Source organism: Astatotilapia calliptera, chromosome 15, assembly GCF_900246225.1.
Source record: "Astatotilapia calliptera chromosome 15, fAstCal1.2, whole genome shotgun sequence".
Lineage (NCBI taxonomy): Eukaryota > Metazoa > Chordata > Actinopteri > Cichliformes > Cichlidae > Astatotilapia > Astatotilapia calliptera.
Window position 1 is genome coordinate 10647839 of NC_039316.1, and position 20274 is coordinate 10668112.

The window sequence follows — 20274 nt, forward strand, 5'->3', positions numbered from 1 at the left end:
TCCGCAGTTCCTCATCTTCTTCCACGATACTCTTCTTTCTCACTTCTTCCGCATACTCTCCAGTACAAAAGGTCACATCATAGTGTTTGCTTGCAGCACTCTGTTGAAGGCGGAAGATCTCCTCCGGCTGTATCTTTAGGGCTTCAAAAAGGATTCTTCGTCCGAAGGTTATTCTGTCATGAAATTGCGTTTCTTTCTCCATAAGTTCGAATCTCAGCGTATTTCTTGTTCCATACGTCCATGCGTTCCTCTCAGAGAAATTGGCCGACGATGCCGCCATCCTTCATTGCTTCTCGCCCAAACTGATAAGAACAGATACTACACTTGATCTTAGCCAAAAGGCCGAGAAGCGATTTATCATCAACTGATAAGAACAGATACTACACTTGATCTTAGCCAAAAGGCCGAGAAGCGATTTATCATCAACTGATAAGAACAGATACTACACTTGATCTTAGCCAAAAGGCCGAGAAGCGATACCCATATATCGCACGACAGAAACGACTCATTCTGCTCATTTGTCTTTCATCCCAGCTTTTTTGGGGGTGACTGGGTGGGGGGATATTGCTCACAGCAAATTCCTAAAAACTCCTATTGATCATTGTTGCTCCCATAGATACATTTCAGTTTACCAGTCATGAGGCTCCAAATTATACCAGGAGTGGGGTTTGAACCCACGAGAGGATGCGCTCATTGGAGCTTAAGTCCAACGCCTTAACCACTCGGCCATCCTGGTGCATATATATTGTGCATGCGTGTTCCTTTAGGAAACAGGAAGATTGCTAGGAGAAAGAAACGTATTAATCTTGTTTGTTAGGATCATAGCCATAAATGGAGGACTCTTATAAAGTCCATGGATTTTCATTCACACATATTACATGAGGTATCTACTCTTTACACACTAAGGATCCACACTACCAGGGCTACGGCACACAGCTGTTTTATAAATCATCAAAACCAATACTATCCTAAGATTTATTATATACAAAAATGATCTGTTCCAAAATGTTTTCATGTAATCCTGAAAACAGAAAAACAATCTTCTGCACTATTAACCATCCACAAATGGAAACAACAGACAATACAGGCGATTTTAGCTAAAAAGCCAAGAAAAAATTGTGTGTTTTTTTTTTCAAACGATGTAATTTACAGCCACAGAGGACAGAAAGCTGCAGTATGTAGAGAAAGAGAAGAGTTAAACCTATAATCAACATGAGTCCTTGTAGATGGCAGCCTCCGGTTTTTAAAGACTTCTATTGGTCTCTAGTGGACAACAGAGGTAACTGCAGGATTGGAGCCAGAATAGTGTAACTGCAGTTGAAAACGACATATTTTTTTGATTTCCCATAGAAAGTGTGTGTCCAGCCACGTGTCAGTCCAAGTGGCAGGATTTAGTAATTCTGGTAATAGTTAAATGTAAGTCATTCACAAATATTAAGTCGCAAGATTTCAGTCTGACTAACCTTGGAAGATTACACGAAGACAATGTCCACATATGCAGACGCACGCATATATCTAGCGTATAAGAAATTTCTTTGCACAAACTGTTGAGTCAAATGACATTTGTTTTTCACAGCTTCAGGGGGTGCACCGTTCCTAGAAATACTGCAATACCAGGTCGATGCGTGGAGTGGACGGAGCAAGCCCCTATTCCATCTCCCTGCTCCAAAAATCAATTTAATATATGGTCCCCGGGTAGGGGACGTATCAGATATTAAACTGATAAGAACAGATTTTTTTTCTTTTGGAAAAATTTTTATTGATACTCAGACATATAACAACATCATCATCATCTCATTTATTTTCATAAGCCCACCCCATTTAAAAGGATTACTTCTTTATTATCTCCCATCCCCTTTTAAAATACAACAGGAAAACAAATATTTAAATGTTTTTTCCTTTTTTTTTTTTTTTTTTTTTTTTTTTTCATAGAGAATTTAAATTATTAAAAAAAAACCATCCCATCCCTTCACAAGCTTCCGGTGCTCAGAGGGGACTCTCCCCAACTTGCTCCTTCCACACCGACCTCTCCCGGAGAGCCAGGCTGTTGCTGCTTAGACCTTTCTATGTGCGAACCCGGCTCCTCCATCCGAATGGGCACAGAGGCGATTCTTCTTTGCGGCTGCTCTCTCAACTTAGTATTTCTGGCACAGATCTCTTTTACTGTTGCTGTTGCCATTCGGAGAGCAGCCACGGGGGGGATCTGCGTGTGCTTGCTCACCAACAAGTTTCTGGAGGTCCAAATGGCGTCTTTTATAGCAGCAAGGGCGAGCCACTGCTTTCCAAAGCCTTTTCTTTGCGTTTTCACTCCTTGGCTCACCCCATAGAGGATTAGGTTTGCTGTCAGGACCTCCCTTGCTGGTAAGTACGGGAAATTTAAGGAGCCGGCCATGTCCCACAGGTCTATAGCAGCACTGCACTCCCAGAGTAGGTGCCTCACCGTCTCAGGCGCGCCACAACCCGGTCGGGGACACATTTCTGTTGTCGACATTCCTCTGGAGTGCATGACAGCCCTGACTGGGAGAATCTCATGAGCCACCATCCAGGACACATCCTGGAGCCTGTTAGAAAGGACGGGATGGTTTGTCAGACGCCACACTTCTATGGCCTCTCCAATAGGGAGGCCTCTGACTGGGACCACCTCTCCCCTCTCCTGCACAACTGAAATGAGAGAATGATGTTTTGTTAAAATGTCCAAACTCTGATCTTCCAATTTAAAGGAGGTTAAAAAGGATTTCAGCTCTACATAGGCTTCAGGAACATCAAAGGAGACGGGGACTCTAAGATCTACTGGCAGGATTTTCTTTTGTCTTAGGTAGCTACCTAACCAAAATCTAACCCATGCCTGTGTCAGAGGATTACTATTAGGACTCGTAGCCTGTCTCATATGGCTACTTGTATAGAGGCTTCCCATGAATAAATACAGATCTGGGACTCCTTTGCCACCATCTTCCTTTAATTTCTTCATTATCCCTCTTTTAAGTCTCTCCCATTTGGAGTCCCATAGAAAGTAAAAGATGGCTCGTTCTAGTTTTAACAATACGTCCTTTGGTGGCAAAAAGACTGCGCTGACTAAAAGAAGCAAGGGTAAAATCACTGCCTTAATTACTAAAACCTTCCCTCCAAGAGTCAGCTTTCTCAGTCTCCATAGGCCTAATCGTTGATTCACTTTTCCTATCATTCCCGGCCAATTTGCCTTTCCTCCACCATCCTTATCAAATCTAACCCCTAAAATTTTTTGGTCGGTTTGTGTCACATTTATTCCAAGTCCAGTCAATTCTATAGTCTCCCATGGCCCGTAGAATTGTACCTGAGTCTTGCCCCTGTTGAGTCTAGAGGCCGAAGCCCTTCCGAACCAGTCCGTAACTTCAAAAGTCCTTCTCATCGAGGATATGTCTGTACACAGGATGCTAATATCATCCATGTACAGTACACACTTTGCCACCTGCCCCCCACTCCCAGGTATGTTCATCCCGTTTATACTCTTATCTTTCCTCAAAATTTGTGCCAGGGGTTCAATACAAATAACATATAAAAGAGCGGACAGGGGACATCCCTGTCGTAAACCACAGTTCACCTGAACTGCATTCGTCAGGGTCCCATTCATGACAAATCTGCTCTTTATATCTGTGTACAACAACTTTACCCAGGATATAAGCCTTTCTGGGAAACCCATCTTCTGCAAAACTTTAAAAAGGTACCGGTGAGATATTCTATCGAAGGCTTTTTCAAAGTCTAAATTCAAAACAATCAGTCGCTTGTTTCTCTTTCGAGCAAAACAAATCGTGTCTCTAATCAACACCAGACTATCCGTGATCTTCCTGCCCTTTACAGTACATGCTTGGTCTTGGTGGATTATCTGGTCCAAAACCGGTCTTGTCCTTTCTGCTAGAAGCTTGCTGAATAATTTACAGTCACAGTTTAAAAGCGTAATCGGTCTCCAATTTTCCAAGAGAGTTTTATCCTTCCCTTTATGAACGAGTGTGACTAAACCCATTCTAAAACTTTCAGGCAGCTTATCTAATTCACTAAAATCTGTAAAAATTGAAAGTAAATCAGTAGCTAAAATATCCCAAAATGTCAGATAAAACTCAATCGGCAGGCCATCTAAACCAGGGGATTTTCCAGTTTTAAAACTCTTAAGACACTGACCTAACTCGGCTGTAGTAAAAGGTTGACTTAACATATCACTAGACTCAACAATCTTATCAATATATTCCAGGGTTTGCTCAATGACTCTTTCCTCCACATTTTTCTCCCCATACAGGTTTTCATAATATTCTTCAATCACTTTTATTATACCTTCAGTACTCACTACTTTTTCTCCAGCTCTGTTTCTTAGCTGAGAGACAGAGCCAGGTTTGTTCATAATTTTTTTGAAAAAGTATCTCGTACATTTTTCTCCCTCCTCTCTCGCTCTCTCTCTACTCCTTAGTATGACTCCCATACTTTTATCATTTGCTATTTTTTGCATTTCTTTTTTAACCTCTCTAATTTCTTCGTAGAAGTGTAAACCCCACCTATTTAAGAGATGGTACCTCTGTAACCTTTTCTGTAGTCCTCTCATACACCTGTCTTTTGCGGCCTTCTTTCTCTTTCCTGCTTGTTTAAAAAAGGACCGAGTCCTACACTTCACCATTTCCCACCATGAGACACGTGTTGCATAGAAATCCTGGAGAGTCTGCCATTCAGTATACCTCTCCTTATACTGTCTGAGCAGATCCTGATCCTCCAGTAGGGAGCAGTTTAACCTCCACACTCCCCTCCCCATTGTTATATCTAGTTCAAGGGAAATTTTAACAGTTAACATCAGATGGTCAGAAAAAAAGACGGGCATCAAAGTGGCCTCTACTGGTGAAAAGTCTCTAACAAAGATATAATCAATTCTAGAGGCCCTGTCACCGTTTCCACTATACCAAGTAAAACCCTCCTCCATTGGATGAACCGTTGGAAAACAATCTATCAATTTAAAGTCTCTGACTAAACCTTGTAGTAAAAGTGACGTCTTATCAATCTTCACATCTTGTGTGGCTCTTTTTCTATCTTTCCTGTTTAAAATACAGTTAAAATCCCCTCCAAACACTAAAGGCGCTTTTCCCAACAAGTGGGGTTGCAAAGCCTCTAAAAGATCATATCTTTCGTGTTTGTCATTTGGGCCATAAATGTTCAAGAGCTTAAATTCCTTTTCCATATAAATAAGGTTAACAACAAGTGCTCTTCCATCACTTACTACAGTACTTCCCTTCACCGACACCAGAGGGTTTTTCACCAATATGGCTACTCCATCATTTTTATTTTCATTTGATCCACTCCAGATGGACATTTGTGGCCACATATCCTGCCACTGACCATATGCTTTTAGGAAAGGTATAGCACATTCCTGTATTAAAATAACATCTGATGTTACACTATTCAAGAAGGATAGAACACTTTGGGCTCTTACTTTAGACCTAACACTCCTGACATTTATGGATGAGAAGGTCAGAGCCATGAAGATTAATACAGAACACAAGCTAGTCATTATGAAACTAAGGAAAGATTGTTCTCTTCAAAGGCTCAACCCAAACTTTGGGGGGGCATACCATCAATTTATTTCTTGTGAGTGTAACTCTTCCTTCACCTCTCCGGGTTCCGAAGGGGGGACCGCCACTCTATTCCCTTTTCGTACTCTAGGTGACGGCCTTTGTCGCAGAGCTGCATTTACCATCCGCTCCTTTGGCGTTGACTGCAGAACTATGTTAAGGAAGGAAACCTCATTTGGTGAGTCAGAGGGGAAGACCCTGGAGTCCTCCCCTGAGGAACTCCCTGAAGGTGTTTCATGCCTCCCTCTCTTTCCTGAAACAATTGTCCCAGAAGACAGTTCTGCTGCAGTCCTCTTTGCCACCTGTGAATCAGGAAGGCCAGGGGGGACAGGGGGGGCAGGGGGGGGCTGCCCTTGAGCATTTTCACTTTCACCACTTACTCCTTTCTGAACTCCACTCTCCTCCTGCCCTCTCTCCCCCTCCTCTGAGGGTTCTGGTTGGGCAGGTCTTCCATGCTCCTCCCCTTTTCCCTCCTCCTCCTGTTCCTCCCCTCCGTCTTCAGGTGCTGGGAACTGATTTAAAATATCTGTCCCAGCTGCATCAATCAAGACATCCTCGTTTACCATTGCAATCAGGTTTCCCTCATTAATCTGGTTTCCTTTTTTAAGTTTATTTGCAAAGGACCGCGGACAGTCCCTAAAGAGGTGACCTTCCCCTCCACACAAGTTACACTTACGGTCATTTTTACAATCAGCATACGTATGCCCTTTCTCTTTACATTTCCCACAGATGATTTCCTCGCATGCCTCTATCAAATGCCCATGCTCCCCACACCTCCGGCAGAGCTTTGGTTGGCCCTGGTAATGGATATAGCCTCTATTATCTCCCAAAACTATCATGGACGGGAGATGTTTTAAACCCCGGAACCCTTGGGGATCTTCCCATTGCTGTATTGGTACTTTCCATACACAATTCCATATTCCATCCACATCTCTCACCTTCCTCGGCTGACCCTTCACCGTACAATATCTCCCCAACCACACACAAATGTCTTGGGCATTCACCGTTTAATTAAACATTTTAACTATTACTGTTTTCATAGTATTGTCTGTCAGTTTCTCCACATTGAAAATTTCAAATTGTGGTCTCAAATTTTCGAATCTTCTCCAAAACTCTTCCAACAATTCGCTTGAGCTGAAACTTACATCAAAACCCCTGTTAAAAGGGAGGGTCAAAATGCAATTCAAGTCATTTGGTGAAAATCCCAACACCTGTTGAATCAATTTCCTGGAGAAATCCAGCCTGGACATCTTTGGCACTTCTCCAACATTCTCAATTAAACTGAAGCGCACACACTGATAAGAACAGATACTACACTTGATCTTAGCCAAAAGGCCGAGAAGCGATACCCACATATCGCACGACAGAAACGACTCATTCTGCTTACTGCAACTCTAACTCATGGTTACAATGAAGAACACAGTCGCCTTCTAACAAATGGTAGAGGACAGGTCGATGTTTTACTGACGTTTTACCTCCGAAACATCACAATATAACTATGGTCGGCATGTTTCAGTTTTTAAACGGCGCCACATATATGACGACACTTTAGTTTCTGAAACGCCGGTCAGCGCATGCCGGTTAATGAGATTCAAAATCACGTGGTCGCCTGCAGTCCAATCAGCGGTCGTTGAGACGGAGCGTCTTCAATTCATTTTTATAACTTTCTTGGCGTTATAATTGTTTTCATAATATGATAATTACATACTGTTAAATTTTTAATGTTTCTCCTCCCGGTAACTGTATTCCTGTTATGTCTGGGCTTTCCCTAATTGCACAAGCCAACGGTTCTACATATAACATGTACAGTAAGACTGAGAGGGGGCGACCTTGGCACAGACCTCTCATTTGTCTTTCATCCCAGCTTTTTTGGGGGTGACTGGGTGGGGGGATATTGCTCACAGCAAATTCCTAAAAACTCCTATTGATCATTGTTGCTCCCATAGATACATTTCAGTTTACCAGTCATGAGGCTCCAAATTATACCAGGAGTGGGGTTTGAACCCACGAGAGCATGCGCTCATTGGAGCTTAAGTCCAACGCCTTAACCACTCGGCCATCCTGATGCATATATATTGTGCATGCGTGTTCCTTTAGGAAACAGGAAGATTGCTAGGAGAAAGAAACGGATTAATCTTGTTTGTTAGGATCATAGCCATAAATGGAGGACTCTTATAAAGTCCATGGATTTTCATTCACACATATTACATGAGGTATCTACTCTTTACACACTAAGGATCCACACTACCAGGGCTACGGCACACAGCTGTTTTATAAATCATCAAAACCAATACTATCCTAAGATTTATTATATACAAAAATGATCTGTTCCCAAATGTTTTCATGTAATCCTGAAAACAGAAAAACAATCTTCTGCACTATTAACCATCCACAAATGGAAACAACAGACAATACAGGTGATTTTAGCTAAAAAGCCAAGAAAAAATTGTGTGGGTTTTTTTTTTTTTTCAAACGATGTAATTTACAGCCACAGAGGACAGAAAGCTGCAGTATGTAGAGAAAGAGAAGAGTTAAACCTATAATCAACATGAGTCCTTGTAGATGGCAGCCTCCGGTTTTTAAAGACTTCTATTGGTCTCTAGTGGACAACAGAGGTAACTGCAGGATTGGAGCCAGAATAGTGTAACTGCAGTTCAAAACGACATATTTTTTTGATTTCCCATAGAAAGTGTGTGTCCAGCCACGTGTCAGTCCAAGTGGCAGGATTTAGTAATTCTGGTAATAGTTAAATGTAAGTCATTCACAAATATTAAGTCGCAACATTTCAGTCTGACTAACCTTGGAAGATTACACGAAGACAATGTCCAGATATGCAGACGCACGCATATATCTAGCGTATAAGAAAATTCTTTGCACAAACTGTTGAGTCAAATGCCATTTGTTTTTCACAGCTTCAGGGGGTGCACCGTTCCTAGAAATACTGCAATACCAGGTCGATGCGTGGAGTGGACGGAGCAAGCCCCTATTCCATCTCCCTGCTCCAAAAATCAATTTAATATATGGTCCCCGGGTAGGGGACGTATCAGATATTAAACTGATAAGAACAGATACTACACTTGATCTTAGCCAAAAGGCCGAGAAGCGATACCCACATATCGCACGACAGAAACGACTCATTCTGCTTACTGCAACTCTAACTCATGGTTACAATGAAGAACACAGTCGCCTTCTAACAAATGGTAGAGGACAGGTCGATGTTTTACTGACGTTTTACCTCCGAAACATCACGGCGCCACATATATGACGACACTTTAGTTTCTGAAACGCCGGTCAGCGCATGCCGGTTAATGAGATTCAAAATCACGTGGTCGCCTGCAGTCCAATCAGCGGTCGTTGAGACGGAGCGTCTTCAATTCATTTTTATAACTTTCTTGGCGTTATAATTGTTTTCATAATATGATAATTACAAGATGAAAGAATTATAATACCAGTATCGTGCGTTGAAATGAAACGACGAAAATCAAATAAACACGTCTATGATTGTTTAAGGTTACACAAAGACACACTTCCGCCCTCAGGTGTACAGACAGAAAACTGCACAAAGTCTACTCTAGACCACAGTAATCTACTGTAGAGTACTGACACTGGATTTGCAGCAGTTTCTAACCATGGAAGTGGACATACAAAACTAGCTTAAATAAATTACAATTATTTCTGCATTTTTGTAACTTTGGTGTGAAATGACTCTTCCCAAAGCCTGACAGGGTAATGGCTTTCCTGGCTATTTCTGAGAAGGGTGAAGTTGGCCAAGTCTGAGAAAACTTGCAGCTGGAGGTTGAAAGTCTTGGTTTATCTTTTCTGCATTTGTATTACTTTAACGAACTAACCCCAGTGCTATTTTTAAAAAAAAACATGACAAACAAACAAAAGAAAAGCGAATACATTTTTTACACTTTAGCTTGTTTAACAGTTAGCAAAACACCCTTAGGTTAGAAAACACACAAAAAACAAACAAATAAAAAAAAGTAGGATTAACTATAGGAAAACTATAGAAAACAAGTTTGCAAAAGCAGTTTATGTAAAGTTAACACAATAATCAGTCATTTTACTGACCTGTCACTTAACCTCATTAGTTGTAAAATGTTCCTCCAGATATTCCTCTTTAGTACCACTTGCTTTTTCAGCCTTTCCTTGCCCTTGTTCCAACGTTTTTGAGACTTGTTGCTGCCTTTAAAATCAAAAGGACGTGCTTCCAACTTTTCTTCCTTATACCGTTGCATAACCTGTTTATTTTCCCATTATATCGTGCCACAAGGAAAATGTATTTGTGGGTACGATTACCGCTGAACGGTATGAAAAGGTTTTAGAGTAACACATGCTCCCATCCAGAAATGGACTTGAAGCATCATGAAAATTAATAATAATAATAATAATAATAATAATAATAATAATAATAATAATAATAATGTCATTTTTCGTCATTTTTATAAAAAATGTTTGGTTTTTTTCTTTCTTTCTTTGATATTATTTCTGTAAATACTTGTGTTTTCTGATGAATTAACGCCTGTTGATAACTCCCTGTACAATTTTCTCTCTTCTCGATACGCATTTATTGTGAAGGAAACCTACCGGAAGTGATATATCTAGGTTGCTCCGGGTGGCCGAAGCCATGGACTATCAGATAGAAGAAGAGGTGGGTTTGTTCATAGAAACTAGTTGTTGTTGCACGTTTTTCCTGTCACATACTTTGAATTCGCGTGCAGACTACGTTTCCCTGAAAGTGTGGTTAGAAGGCTGTGTCGCCTTGCTAGCTTTAACGGCGCTTTTTTCATTCAACAGGCTGGGTTCGTCGTTGAAGACGTGAGCACAATCATAAAAGAGGTAAAAAAAAAAAAAAAGTTGTTTTTTTTTTAAAAACAATCCTTGGCAGTGTTGGTATTTTTAGTTTCACCCCCAAAAAGCTCGAGTTTAGGTTCTGTCGGGCCTTGGCTTTCAAATTTGTGTGTAGGAATGACCGGTTGCTAAGTGCACGGTAGCGGTTGCTAGGCAATGTCTCTAGCTGAACAGTTATACAGTACTCCACTAATTTGCCCTACCATATTCACTCCTTGAGGAAAACCTTTATTAAAAGTCTTAATTTTATTACCTTCTAAAAATAATAATAGCTGTATAAGACTTATTGTAAGCTGTTTGATTACTGTGTTGATTACTTTGTTTTTTTTAATGATTAAAAAAATGTCTGTATAGTCGGTGGAAGCAACCATAGGAGGAAATGCCTACCAGCACAACCGAGTGAACCAGTGGACCACCAGTATAGTGGAGCAGTGCCTCAGTCAGCTCAGCAAGCTGGGAAAGCCTTTCAAATATATTTGTATGTGGACTCCTACCCGTGAAATAACCACCTTGTGTCTCTTGTGGTTTTCAGTGGACGTTAAAAAACAATATATATGTTTTTACTGGATTTCTAATTCAGTTTTATCTGGATTTTTTTTAACACATTTGACTTTATTGTATGCATTTTATTTTTATTTCAAATTAGTATTATTTCATGCTGAATTTTATTTTATGGACTTATTTTATACTTCTAAGTGCTATAAAATAATGTGCAATTTATGTTTCTCTGCTACAACAAAGGAATTTCCCAATGTATTTTTTTTTTAATCTTATTATCTTCTCTTGTTCTGTTAGTAACCTGTGTCATCATGCAGAAAAATGGAGCAGGTATGCAAACAGCCAGCACATGCTTCTGGGACAACTCTACCGATGGTAAAGACAAAAACACTTGTGTATTTCTCATGTAGAATGTGTTCTTTTTTTAAGTTATTGGTTTATCAATGAAAGGATTTGCGTCCCAGACTGTGCGTGTGACTGTTTAGATTGTATTTCAGTACAACCTCAGATGAACAGCAATACAGTGATTTAATAAAAACTAAGCGCAAGTGCAACAGGAGAATGTAAAATACTAAGTACATATTTGCTGCATACATTTATTTATGCTTTAAGAGAGTGTAATAGTATCAATAGTATAATAATCAAATACACTTCATTAACTGATCATCAGCAACTGCAATGATCAACAAGTGTGATGCCCAAATCTCTGCCCGAGCAGGTTTGGGCAGTTTCGTTATTACAATGTTGAGGAGGACAAATTCCAGTAATACCATGGAGAAAGCACATCAGTTGTTCTTCATCTGAACTTGTATTTACATCATTTTAGAAGCTGCTAAGGACCCAGTTATTTTTATCATGTCCTAATACTAAAACTTTTGAACTAAAACAGAACTGAACAACTGATATCTCAGGCTGTTAATCATGTTTTGCACATGATTTGCTAATTAAAAGACAAATTCAGATCTAAATTAAGTTTGACTCCCCTGATGTAGAGGCTTAATCAGGGCTCAGAACAGTAAAGATGAATACAGAGGAACTGATCATCTTAATAACTGATTCATGATTTATATTTTTAGTTTTCTGTGAGAAAATTAACCCCTTATTTTGTTTGAATGTATAAATTTAACTCCGCTACTTACTGATATAATGTAATGTTATACCCAACAGGAAGCTGTACAGTGAGATGGGAGAACAAGTCTGTGTACTGCATTGTCAGTGTATTCGGGCTCGCCATCTGAACCTACATCACCAAACCCAGTGATTGTGTCCACATTTTTGAGAACTCCCGCTGTTTGTTTTGGGATTTTGATATGTTCATCTTGTGTGTTAAGAGAGATTTATTAAAACAGATATGCCTTATGTACATAGTTTTATTTACACAACATGACATGATACTGCTACATGTACAAGCTTTATCTTTTGAAGCAACAAATATTGCAGGTATTTTTTAAACACCAAAAACCACCCAGTTTAACCACCTTAAACTAACAAAAGCTACACTTGCACCGAAAGAATCAGACATGTACACTAATCTTGAAGCACTTACAATTCTTAAGATTGCAGTCCCATTTAGAAGAAAATTGGGTGATGTAGAGACAAGGCACCATCTTGGTTAAAATATATATTTACAGAGAAGAGAAATAAATTTTTTTGGCCAATTTGTCAACTTGACCTCCAGCTTTAGGCAACTGAAAAAAATGGCACAGTTTCCCACATTGTAAGGAAATATGGGCAAAGCTGCTGGGGGAAAAAAGTTTGCTTCAAAACAATCCAACAACTACTGTACATGCTGGGATAAAGAAGCATTTAACATGATAGGTCTGTAGTCCATTATACTGCTGTGAGAAAATACATGCAATGTGTCACAAAATACAGTGTCATCACTTTTTTGGCAAGATAAATAAAATTCTTGAAAAGTGCATTTACATATAGCTGCTTTGCCAAAAATAGAAATAGTGAGTGGTACCAGCGGTCGAGTTTAAGGCTCTCTGTATTCAGCGTCTTGAAGACAGCAGACTCCCTGTTTACATGTCGTGTCAGGACAAGCGAGCCACACTGTATCTCATGTGCAGCAGATGCAGCATTACCTGTAAATGTCACTCAGCTCTGACCAGATAAGTGACTTCCCATTGTTCCCAGAGTGGAAAGAAATGGCATTAACACAAGAAAGACAACGGTTGTTTAATACAAGGCTTTTTTTTTTTTTTAAAGGAAAAAGAAATTATGAAGAAATGATGATTTCACAGAAACATCCCTGGTTAATATGAGTCCTTTTTCCTGATAATTTTAATCATCAAGTTGAGAAAAAAGGCTGGCAATGGGTAGGTGAGGGTAGGCGGTTTATAGATTAAAACAAAGTGTTTGTTTCCCTTATTTTCAATTAAGAAAAAAAGTCTGAGTGGCTACATCATACCTCACCATCCAAAAGCAGTACATTCAGTAGACATGAACCGTTTTAAAAATATAATTATGTACACTTTGGAGTACATAAATTCATGTGCATCCTTTTTGTACATGTGCACAAGAGTTTCCAACGTGGACACAGTCAGAGATACCTCAGTCACTGTCACTCTCATCCTGGTACTTTGCAGTTGCTTTGATCGCACGCCCGTTTTGTAAAGGCATGTCTTCATAATCACTCCTGAAAAAAAACAAGAAAAATATCAGGGGGTCTAGTATGCTTACACTGAGTTTACTCTGCACAATTAAAAAGGATTTGAAAGGCGAGTAGATAAAACACCTACCCGTATATCACTTCGTCGTCTGAGTCATTTAGCATGGAGAAAGCTGGATTATCCTTCAACTGGGAGTCTGGGAAATTCAACATAAAATTTGAATTTAAAAAAAAAAGCGTGCTGGTATAAATGAGCAACAAAGAAACTTCTATCTAACTCACCATAAAGTGCATTTTTCGAAGGAGAATACACAAATGCTAATGTGTACAAGTAAAAGTTGAGCAGGCCATAGAAGGACAAAAATTCAGCTGGTATGTTTTGAATTAAGGAACAGTGATGATCAAATGGACTAGTACTTATATAGCACTATTTGAACACTCATAGTACTTTCTTTACTACAAGCCTCATTCACACACACATCCAGCATGTTTTTCAAATCAGGGTTCAGTATCTAGCCAAAGGATCCTTCAACATGTAGACTAGAGGACGCGGGAATTGAACCACTGGCCTTAGAGGACAACCCACTCCACCTCATGAACCAATAAATATGCCAAGTTGTGATGAAAATGAGCACAAATGAATACAAGTCAAAGGATATAGTTCTGGTAATGGGTGGACAATTCAGCAACAAAGTTGTCTTGAAGAGCCTTAGCACCAAACCTCAGGTAGAGAATAGCCATGCTGCGGGAGAAAGAGAGGTTAATCAGAAACACAGAAATAGTGAAAACATTTAAAAAAAAGTTTGCTCTTTGTTGAACATACCTTATAATAAGAACCACAAACGTCAGCGCTGTCAGAAACTTGAGCCGGAGATCTGGTGATCGAGAAGAGACAGCTGGTTAACACTTTTACATTAAAAGTTGAAGTCGAATCGAACGCTGAGAGTTGTGGTGTGCTCTGATACCTGAGTAAGGCATGTTCTTAAGTTCAGAACAAGCTCTGACAATCAGGAATATCAAGTATAAGATGTAGAGGGCGACGACAATCAGGAAGAAGACTTTCATACCCTTTAAAAAAATAACAAAGGGCTCAAAATAAATGAAAGTAGACCTGAAGCTATTTCTATGTAATATCTATCCATAAGGACATTAATCAAATTAAAATGAACAAAAATTTATAAACTTTAGTCTTTTAAATGACAAATTACAGATAAAACCTTACACACTGGATAAGAAATTTCTTCAGCTTTCACTTTATAAGAAGCTGTTTAAAGAAGTGCTAACGGTAACAGTCTTACCTGAAAGTTCGCTATATCCACTTTGTACTGATAGGTGGGATCTTGGAGTTCATTAACCCTGAAAATTCAGATGGAGTAAAGCTTAGTCTGCTTGTTCGGTATGCATATAAATCACAAGTTCAATGAGCTGGGTTCTGTCTGGAGGTCGTGCTTACGTTTGCCATATGCCCAGAGTAACTGCTGACAGCCACAGAAGACCGACGATAACCAGCTTAGGCAGGTAGAAAGTCAGAAATTTCCTCTCACCCTGCAGAAGCAAAACACCAAGATAAAAGATTCATGTTGGTGTGCTAAAAATGGAAGGAAATCACTGAAGCTGCAGATTAATACTGTACCCACCTGGACTCTGATGCCGTGATAAACACAAAGCCAGAAGAGCAGCAGAGCACACAGGAACAGTGCCTGAAAGAAGGTGTCCAAGGTCCCTGGAAACCAGCTGTTCACCAGGAATGACAGCGGGAAGAAAGGATCTGAACGATGAAAACAAACAAACTGTTGAGTGTGTACACAGAGAGGTGTATGTTTTCTTATAGAAATTATTACCCAAATGTTCTTATTGGATGATTTATGTTTCTGTAATGTGTCAGGTGACGTGTTCACCACGCTTCATATCACCTGTTTGTAAGAGTCAGCTCTCTACAACTTTAAATACACATGCATAAATAAAAAATATATATATAAATGGCAACTAGTCTCTACAACTCAGATATAATGTTTGTAAGTGGAAACGTATTTTAATTTAGTTATATCCATTTTCTCCCACTTATCCAGAGGGGGCACTTTACACCCTCTGTCCAGCCACTCCAACAGCTCTTCTTTCTTTAGCTCCTCTCAAATGACTTAGCTCCTGACCCTATCTCTAAGGAAGAGCCCAGACAATACTCTGAGAATTCTCATGTCCCTCACTTGTACTTGAATACCCACAGCATGTGACCATACATAACCATACATGAGGGTAGGTAGAACGGTAGATCACACTCATCTCTACTGTCACCATAATATACTGCATCACGGCAGACTCATGCACCAATCCACCTATCAATCTCCCACCACCCCTATCTAGCTGAGAGCCACAGCCTCAAGACTTGCAGGTCCTCATCCTCATCCCTGCTACAAACTGCCCCAGTGCAAGGTGGAGGTTGTCACACAATGAAGCCAACAGGACCAGCTCATCCACAAAAAAGTAGAGATAAGATGCAAGACCACTGAAATCGATCCCCTCCTTCCCCTTGGGCACATGTAGAAACGCTGTCTGTCAAAATTATGAACAGAATAGAAGACAAAAGACAGCCCTGGGAAACTCCAGCTTTTGTTTGTTGAGTTGGTGCAATCGGCTCCAGGTGTGTAAGTGACAGGTAAAATGTGTCCTCAAGTGAGAAGAGAAACTTACCATTGTAGAGCAGCAACAAAGGGAGAAGAATAGACATCCACTTCTGCTCTATCCCCCAGTCTCTCATGGAAAATTTCCTCAGTGAGTGAGCAAACATACACTGGCACAAACAGGAAAAAGTGCCATTAGTTATCCCATCTGGAAAAAGGTTTTGGTTTTAAGTGCTATAACAGGACAGAATGTGCAGATCAAACTGAATGGAAAAAAAATTATCATGTTCTTACGGTCACCATGAAGGTCAATACCACAAAGACAAACCGGAACCAAATTTCCACTTGTGAGAAGGTGGAATTATATGTTTTCCACTGAAGAGGGAAAAACAGGGGAGCAAGAGAGAGAGGAGTTCAAAAGCATGCGAGTTACTTGAGGCCTTGAGCAATTTAAAAAACAAACAAACAAACAAAAAAAACCTGGGATCTTTTTAACTTACCACAAACTTAACCTTGATGTCATATGTGATATTTTCAAGGCCTTTGAAGCTCACCATAACCTGGTACTGGGTGTAGTTCAGGTAGCCCAGATGCAGTACAATGATCTCATCGCAATTCTGTGAGGTGAGACAAAAAGAAAAAAGCAAAACAACACATGCTCAATAACCATCTGCACTACTTCTTAAATGTGCATCTAAAATTGTCTTCTCTGACACACACACTGCTGTGAGAGCAGGCTGACCGATACTTACAGCAGCCGCGCAGTGCAGCATCCGTGACTTAATGCGCCCGTTGTTGATGTGCATCACGCTGGCATCCTGCATCACTCCCTTCAACTCAACGTTGATCTCAAAGGGCTGCTTGAAATCTCTCACTGACAGCACAAATAACAGTAGTGTTACGTGGTGTTACGCATATTATACTAAAAGAGAAAGCTGTCTCCACCCCAACACAAAACTGTAAAAAGCTCAATCTGTGGTCTCTTACTTTTGCTGTTTTCAGCCTGCATCACACATGTGAGCCACAGCTGCTGATTGTAGGTGGTCAGGGGAGAAGAAACTAGATGAAAGGGCCCAGTCTGAAAACACATAAAGAAAGGCACAATCTGTTTATACATTTATTATTATTATTACTATTATCAGCAAACTTTAATTATTAAAAAATTTCACAAAAGGGGACGCTCAAATGAGAACGCTTTTCTCAGACCAACATAAAACAAAATAAACTGCTACAATCAATGACAATGTAATAAACAAACATGACAATAACATGCTTCGCTAAAGTATCCTTGGGCAAGATATTGAACCCCTAAAACCTTCTGATAAGTTGTGAACTTTCAACGACACGCTGTTAAAGACACAGTTGAACTATGAACATTAAGGTGATGTAATAAAATGTGCTTCTTATCAAGGTGCTGCACTGACATACATTTTTAAAGAGCTCTTCAAATAAAGATTATAACCTATACTAACACAGTAAAGTGAATTTGTAGAGTGAAATCTGATTAATTAATGATAATTAATAATAATAAAGCCTGGTTAATGCAAACCAACTGATGGTTAATCTCAAAGCCTTAAGAAGATCATCTCTGCAGCAAGAAGAGAAATTATGAGTGGAGAGGATGAATCATTTCACTTTATAAGCCATTTAATCCTATCCCTTTAAAATTCCAATTTAAGCGAATCACCAAGTTCTCCGTGACTGCATGAAATAGCACAATAAAAAGACACTAGGGAAAATATCTAAAACTAGATTTTTGCAGTCTATCTTTGGGACATTTAAGTTTCACCACAGCAAAACAATATCAATATTGTTAAGAAGCGTTGTGTAAAAGGAGTCTAATTCTCCAAGCAGTGACTCTCTTATCAACATTTTCCATCAAATTCAAAGTAATGGGCATTTCCTTGACTTTTCAACAACGGTCCTCAAATATTTTAGTGCAGAACTGCCGATGCATATCCTTCTATCTAACAAATGCCTCACCTTAACAGAAACGTTTTTTGCAAGGAACTGGTCACCATTGTGCTCCTGCTCAGCAATAATCCTTGGACCTACAAAATAAAACACTTGTTAAATCAGTGCAACATCCCAGAAACCTAACCTAACCTCAAACAGGAAAAGATAGGCGATGGCTGGTTTATTTTAACGTCTACATTTGAATGATCACTGTCATCATACCTGTTATTCCTATGAAGACTGTGAGGCCGAAGCACATCAGGAAGACCACGAAGACTAGCACAAAATGTCTTTTAGATAGGGTGTACAGCCGCATGGGAGCCAATCTGTCACGGGGAGACAGTCACTGGGGTTATCACACACTAAGTAAGACATCCACACGAAGAAAGTAGCACGAACGAAACCTGGTGGTGAATATTTGCTTAGTGGTTTCGGTGTTAGCTCAGAGGCTGTTCAGAGACGGATATGTCAACAGTGATTAGCTCCCATGCTACTTCATGCTAGCAGTGGTTGATCCCAGCAGAGCCACACAGTGCCTCTAACGCTACTTTTCGTGCTTGTAAGTACTAGTGGAGTACTTCGAGGATCTCGGCTGGACAAATCTTACCCGTACATGTCCATTTCTGTCGGTTAGCGACGTTGGTCAAGTGAAAACCCGTGAAAATTTCGCAGTGAATCCACATCCGCGTATCAACATCACTCCACGACAACTGGAATGCAACGTCATGGAATGGGAGGGGCGGAGTCTCGTGACGGCAGCAGACAGGGGAAAGGGGTCGTGAAAAGGAGGCTTCTGGGAATGAAGGAGCATCCCATTGCCTCCTTTGTTTATCAGCTCACTAACGTTTAGTACCTTAACACTATGCAAAGCGTTACATACACTAAATTAATTTAGTGTTGTACATTACATCGATATATTTAATCTATGGTAACAGAGCCTTATTTTATTCAGGCGTGTGATTAAATATCTTCAAAGTGACGGCTGATTGTAGTTTCGCGCAGGCGTAGTGGGAACACATCGCATGTCGAGCGTTGACTTCTAACAACCGGAGTGATGAAAATTATATCTCTCACGAATCATACAACCAACCATTTGCTTTTGTACAATTAAATATGGCTTTTAACCGACATTAAAATACATCTAAAGAAATACATTTCTACAGGGTAGCACTTGTTGCCTTTGGTAGAAATCGTACCGCGTTTAAATTGCGGATTTAGCTAACATATGTGCTCTAAGTGTATGTCGGCAAAGGACTCAGCCTTTCCCGTTTTCCCCATTTATTTGAATTTCTCCTGCCTTATGGTTTAGAAAACCACTGGTTCTGTATAACATTTTTTTTAAACGAAAAAAAGACGGATGGCTGGCGTCACGACAGAGATGTAAGATATTTCTGATTTAAAACGCAGACGTACACAATGAAAGTAAACCCACCATGCATGTGTGTATATTTAAGCTAGAGGCGCCTACCTATAAAAGCGGTCATCGCGATAAGGTGTCAGGTCCTCTTTGAGCTCATTGTAGGCCTCCCGTATTTTCCTACAGAAATACTTGAGCTCGCTGTACAGAGGGTTCTCCAGGCCGGACGAGTAGTCGGTGTCCATTATTATTATTATTATCACACCCGAAATGGCGATGAGTAAACAATCCGGGGGCCTCAGTAAAAGGCGCAGTCACCTGTCACGTATTGTTACGTGCGTAAATTAAAAGTGCAGCCCAAGCCGTTTTGTTTGTGTGGCTTAAAAAAAAGGGCTGTTAAAACAAGAAAAGAAGAGCGGGGGGCGGAAACGTAGAGGACAGTCACATGATCAGAGTTCAGCACCATGGACAGAGGCTGTTAACAGGAAGCTACATTGGTCAGTAAGAAGTGTCTGTGGAGCCGTCTTTTAGCTCTAACAACCCCCATAGACCACGGTTGCATAAAATAAATTAGTAAACAATTTATTGCGTCTTAGCGCAATCTGAGTCACACTGATTGACAGGAGGTGCGAGCAATCACTGAAAAATGGGTGGATTCAAACATATAGATAATATAGGGGTTTTTTCCCCTTAACGTAAAGACAAAATAACTAATTTAATTTATTCTACAAACTGGCATTACACCAGCCAAACCATTTAAGCACATACACAGTTTAATAAACTCTAAAAACTGTA

At 40.1% G+C, this 20274-nt stretch overlaps 3 protein-coding genes, 4 non-coding genes and 3 pseudogenes across 9 annotated transcripts in view; 1 reads left to right on the top strand and 9 right to left on the bottom strand.

Annotated features, from left to right (window-relative positions):
* Positions 1-10236, bottom strand: part of LOC113037420 (differentially expressed in FDCP 6 homolog) — a 22390-nt gene extending 12154 nt beyond the window's left edge. For both annotated transcript variants that reach the window (XM_026194462.1, XM_026194461.1), the window contains exon 1: positions 10173-10236. In XM_026194462.1, coding sequence (XP_026050247.1) covers positions 10173-10214 — 42 coding nt within the window. In that variant the 5' untranslated portion in view covers positions 10215-10236. The remainder of the gene's footprint in view (positions 1-10172) is intronic.
* On the bottom strand, positions 164-354 carry LOC113007190 (U2 spliceosomal RNA). The gene has a single exon (XR_003269874.1). It is a non-coding gene; the product is annotated as a U2 spliceosomal RNA (small nuclear RNA).
* LOC113007188 (uncharacterized) lies at positions 373-478 on the bottom strand (annotated as a pseudogene).
* Positions 654-736, bottom strand: trnal-uaa (transfer RNA leucine (anticodon UAA)). Its single transcript has one exon. It is a non-coding gene; the product is annotated as a tRNA-Leu (tRNA).
* On the bottom strand, positions 1581-1757 carry LOC113007184 (uncharacterized; annotated as a pseudogene).
* LOC113007187 (uncharacterized) lies at positions 6759-6929 on the bottom strand (annotated as a pseudogene).
* On the bottom strand, positions 7566-7648 carry trnal-uaa (transfer RNA leucine (anticodon UAA)). Its single transcript has one exon. It is a non-coding gene; the product is annotated as a tRNA-Leu (tRNA).
* On the bottom strand, positions 8499-8689 carry LOC113007174 (U2 spliceosomal RNA). The gene has a single exon (XR_003269865.1). It is a non-coding gene; the product is annotated as a U2 spliceosomal RNA (small nuclear RNA).
* dynlt1b (dynein light chain Tctex-type 1b) lies at positions 10182-12293 on the top strand. The gene is made up of 5 exons (XM_026194464.1): positions 10182-10236; positions 10383-10424; positions 10791-10914; positions 11232-11309; positions 12102-12293. Exons 1-5 carry the CDS (start codon positions 10213-10215, stop codon positions 12170-12172), a joined length of 339 nt encoding a protein of 112 aa, XP_026050249.1. The 5' UTR covers positions 10182-10212; the 3' UTR covers positions 12173-12293.
* tmem181 (transmembrane protein 181) lies at positions 12287-19995 on the bottom strand. 2 transcript variants are annotated; one of them, XM_026194458.1, is made up of 17 exons: positions 19591-19995; positions 18345-18448; positions 18150-18217; positions 17154-17244; positions 16919-17040; positions 16667-16783; positions 16461-16541; positions 16237-16336; positions 15186-15316; positions 15002-15093; positions 14847-14904; positions 14514-14616; positions 14372-14423; positions 14208-14290; positions 13831-13920; positions 13679-13745; positions 12287-13575 (listed from the first exon to the last, which is right to left on the bottom strand). In XM_026194458.1, exons 1-17 carry the CDS (start codon positions 19722-19724, stop codon positions 13491-13493), a joined length of 1578 nt encoding a protein of 525 aa, XP_026050243.1. In that variant the 5' UTR covers positions 19725-19995; the 3' UTR covers positions 12287-13490. The 2 variants fall into 2 exon arrangements, with proteins under 2 accessions (XP_026050243.1, XP_026050244.1); XM_026194459.1 differs by lacking the exon at positions 19591-19995 and adding an exon at positions 18730-19235.
* Between the last annotated feature and the right edge of the window lie 279 nt (positions 19996-20274).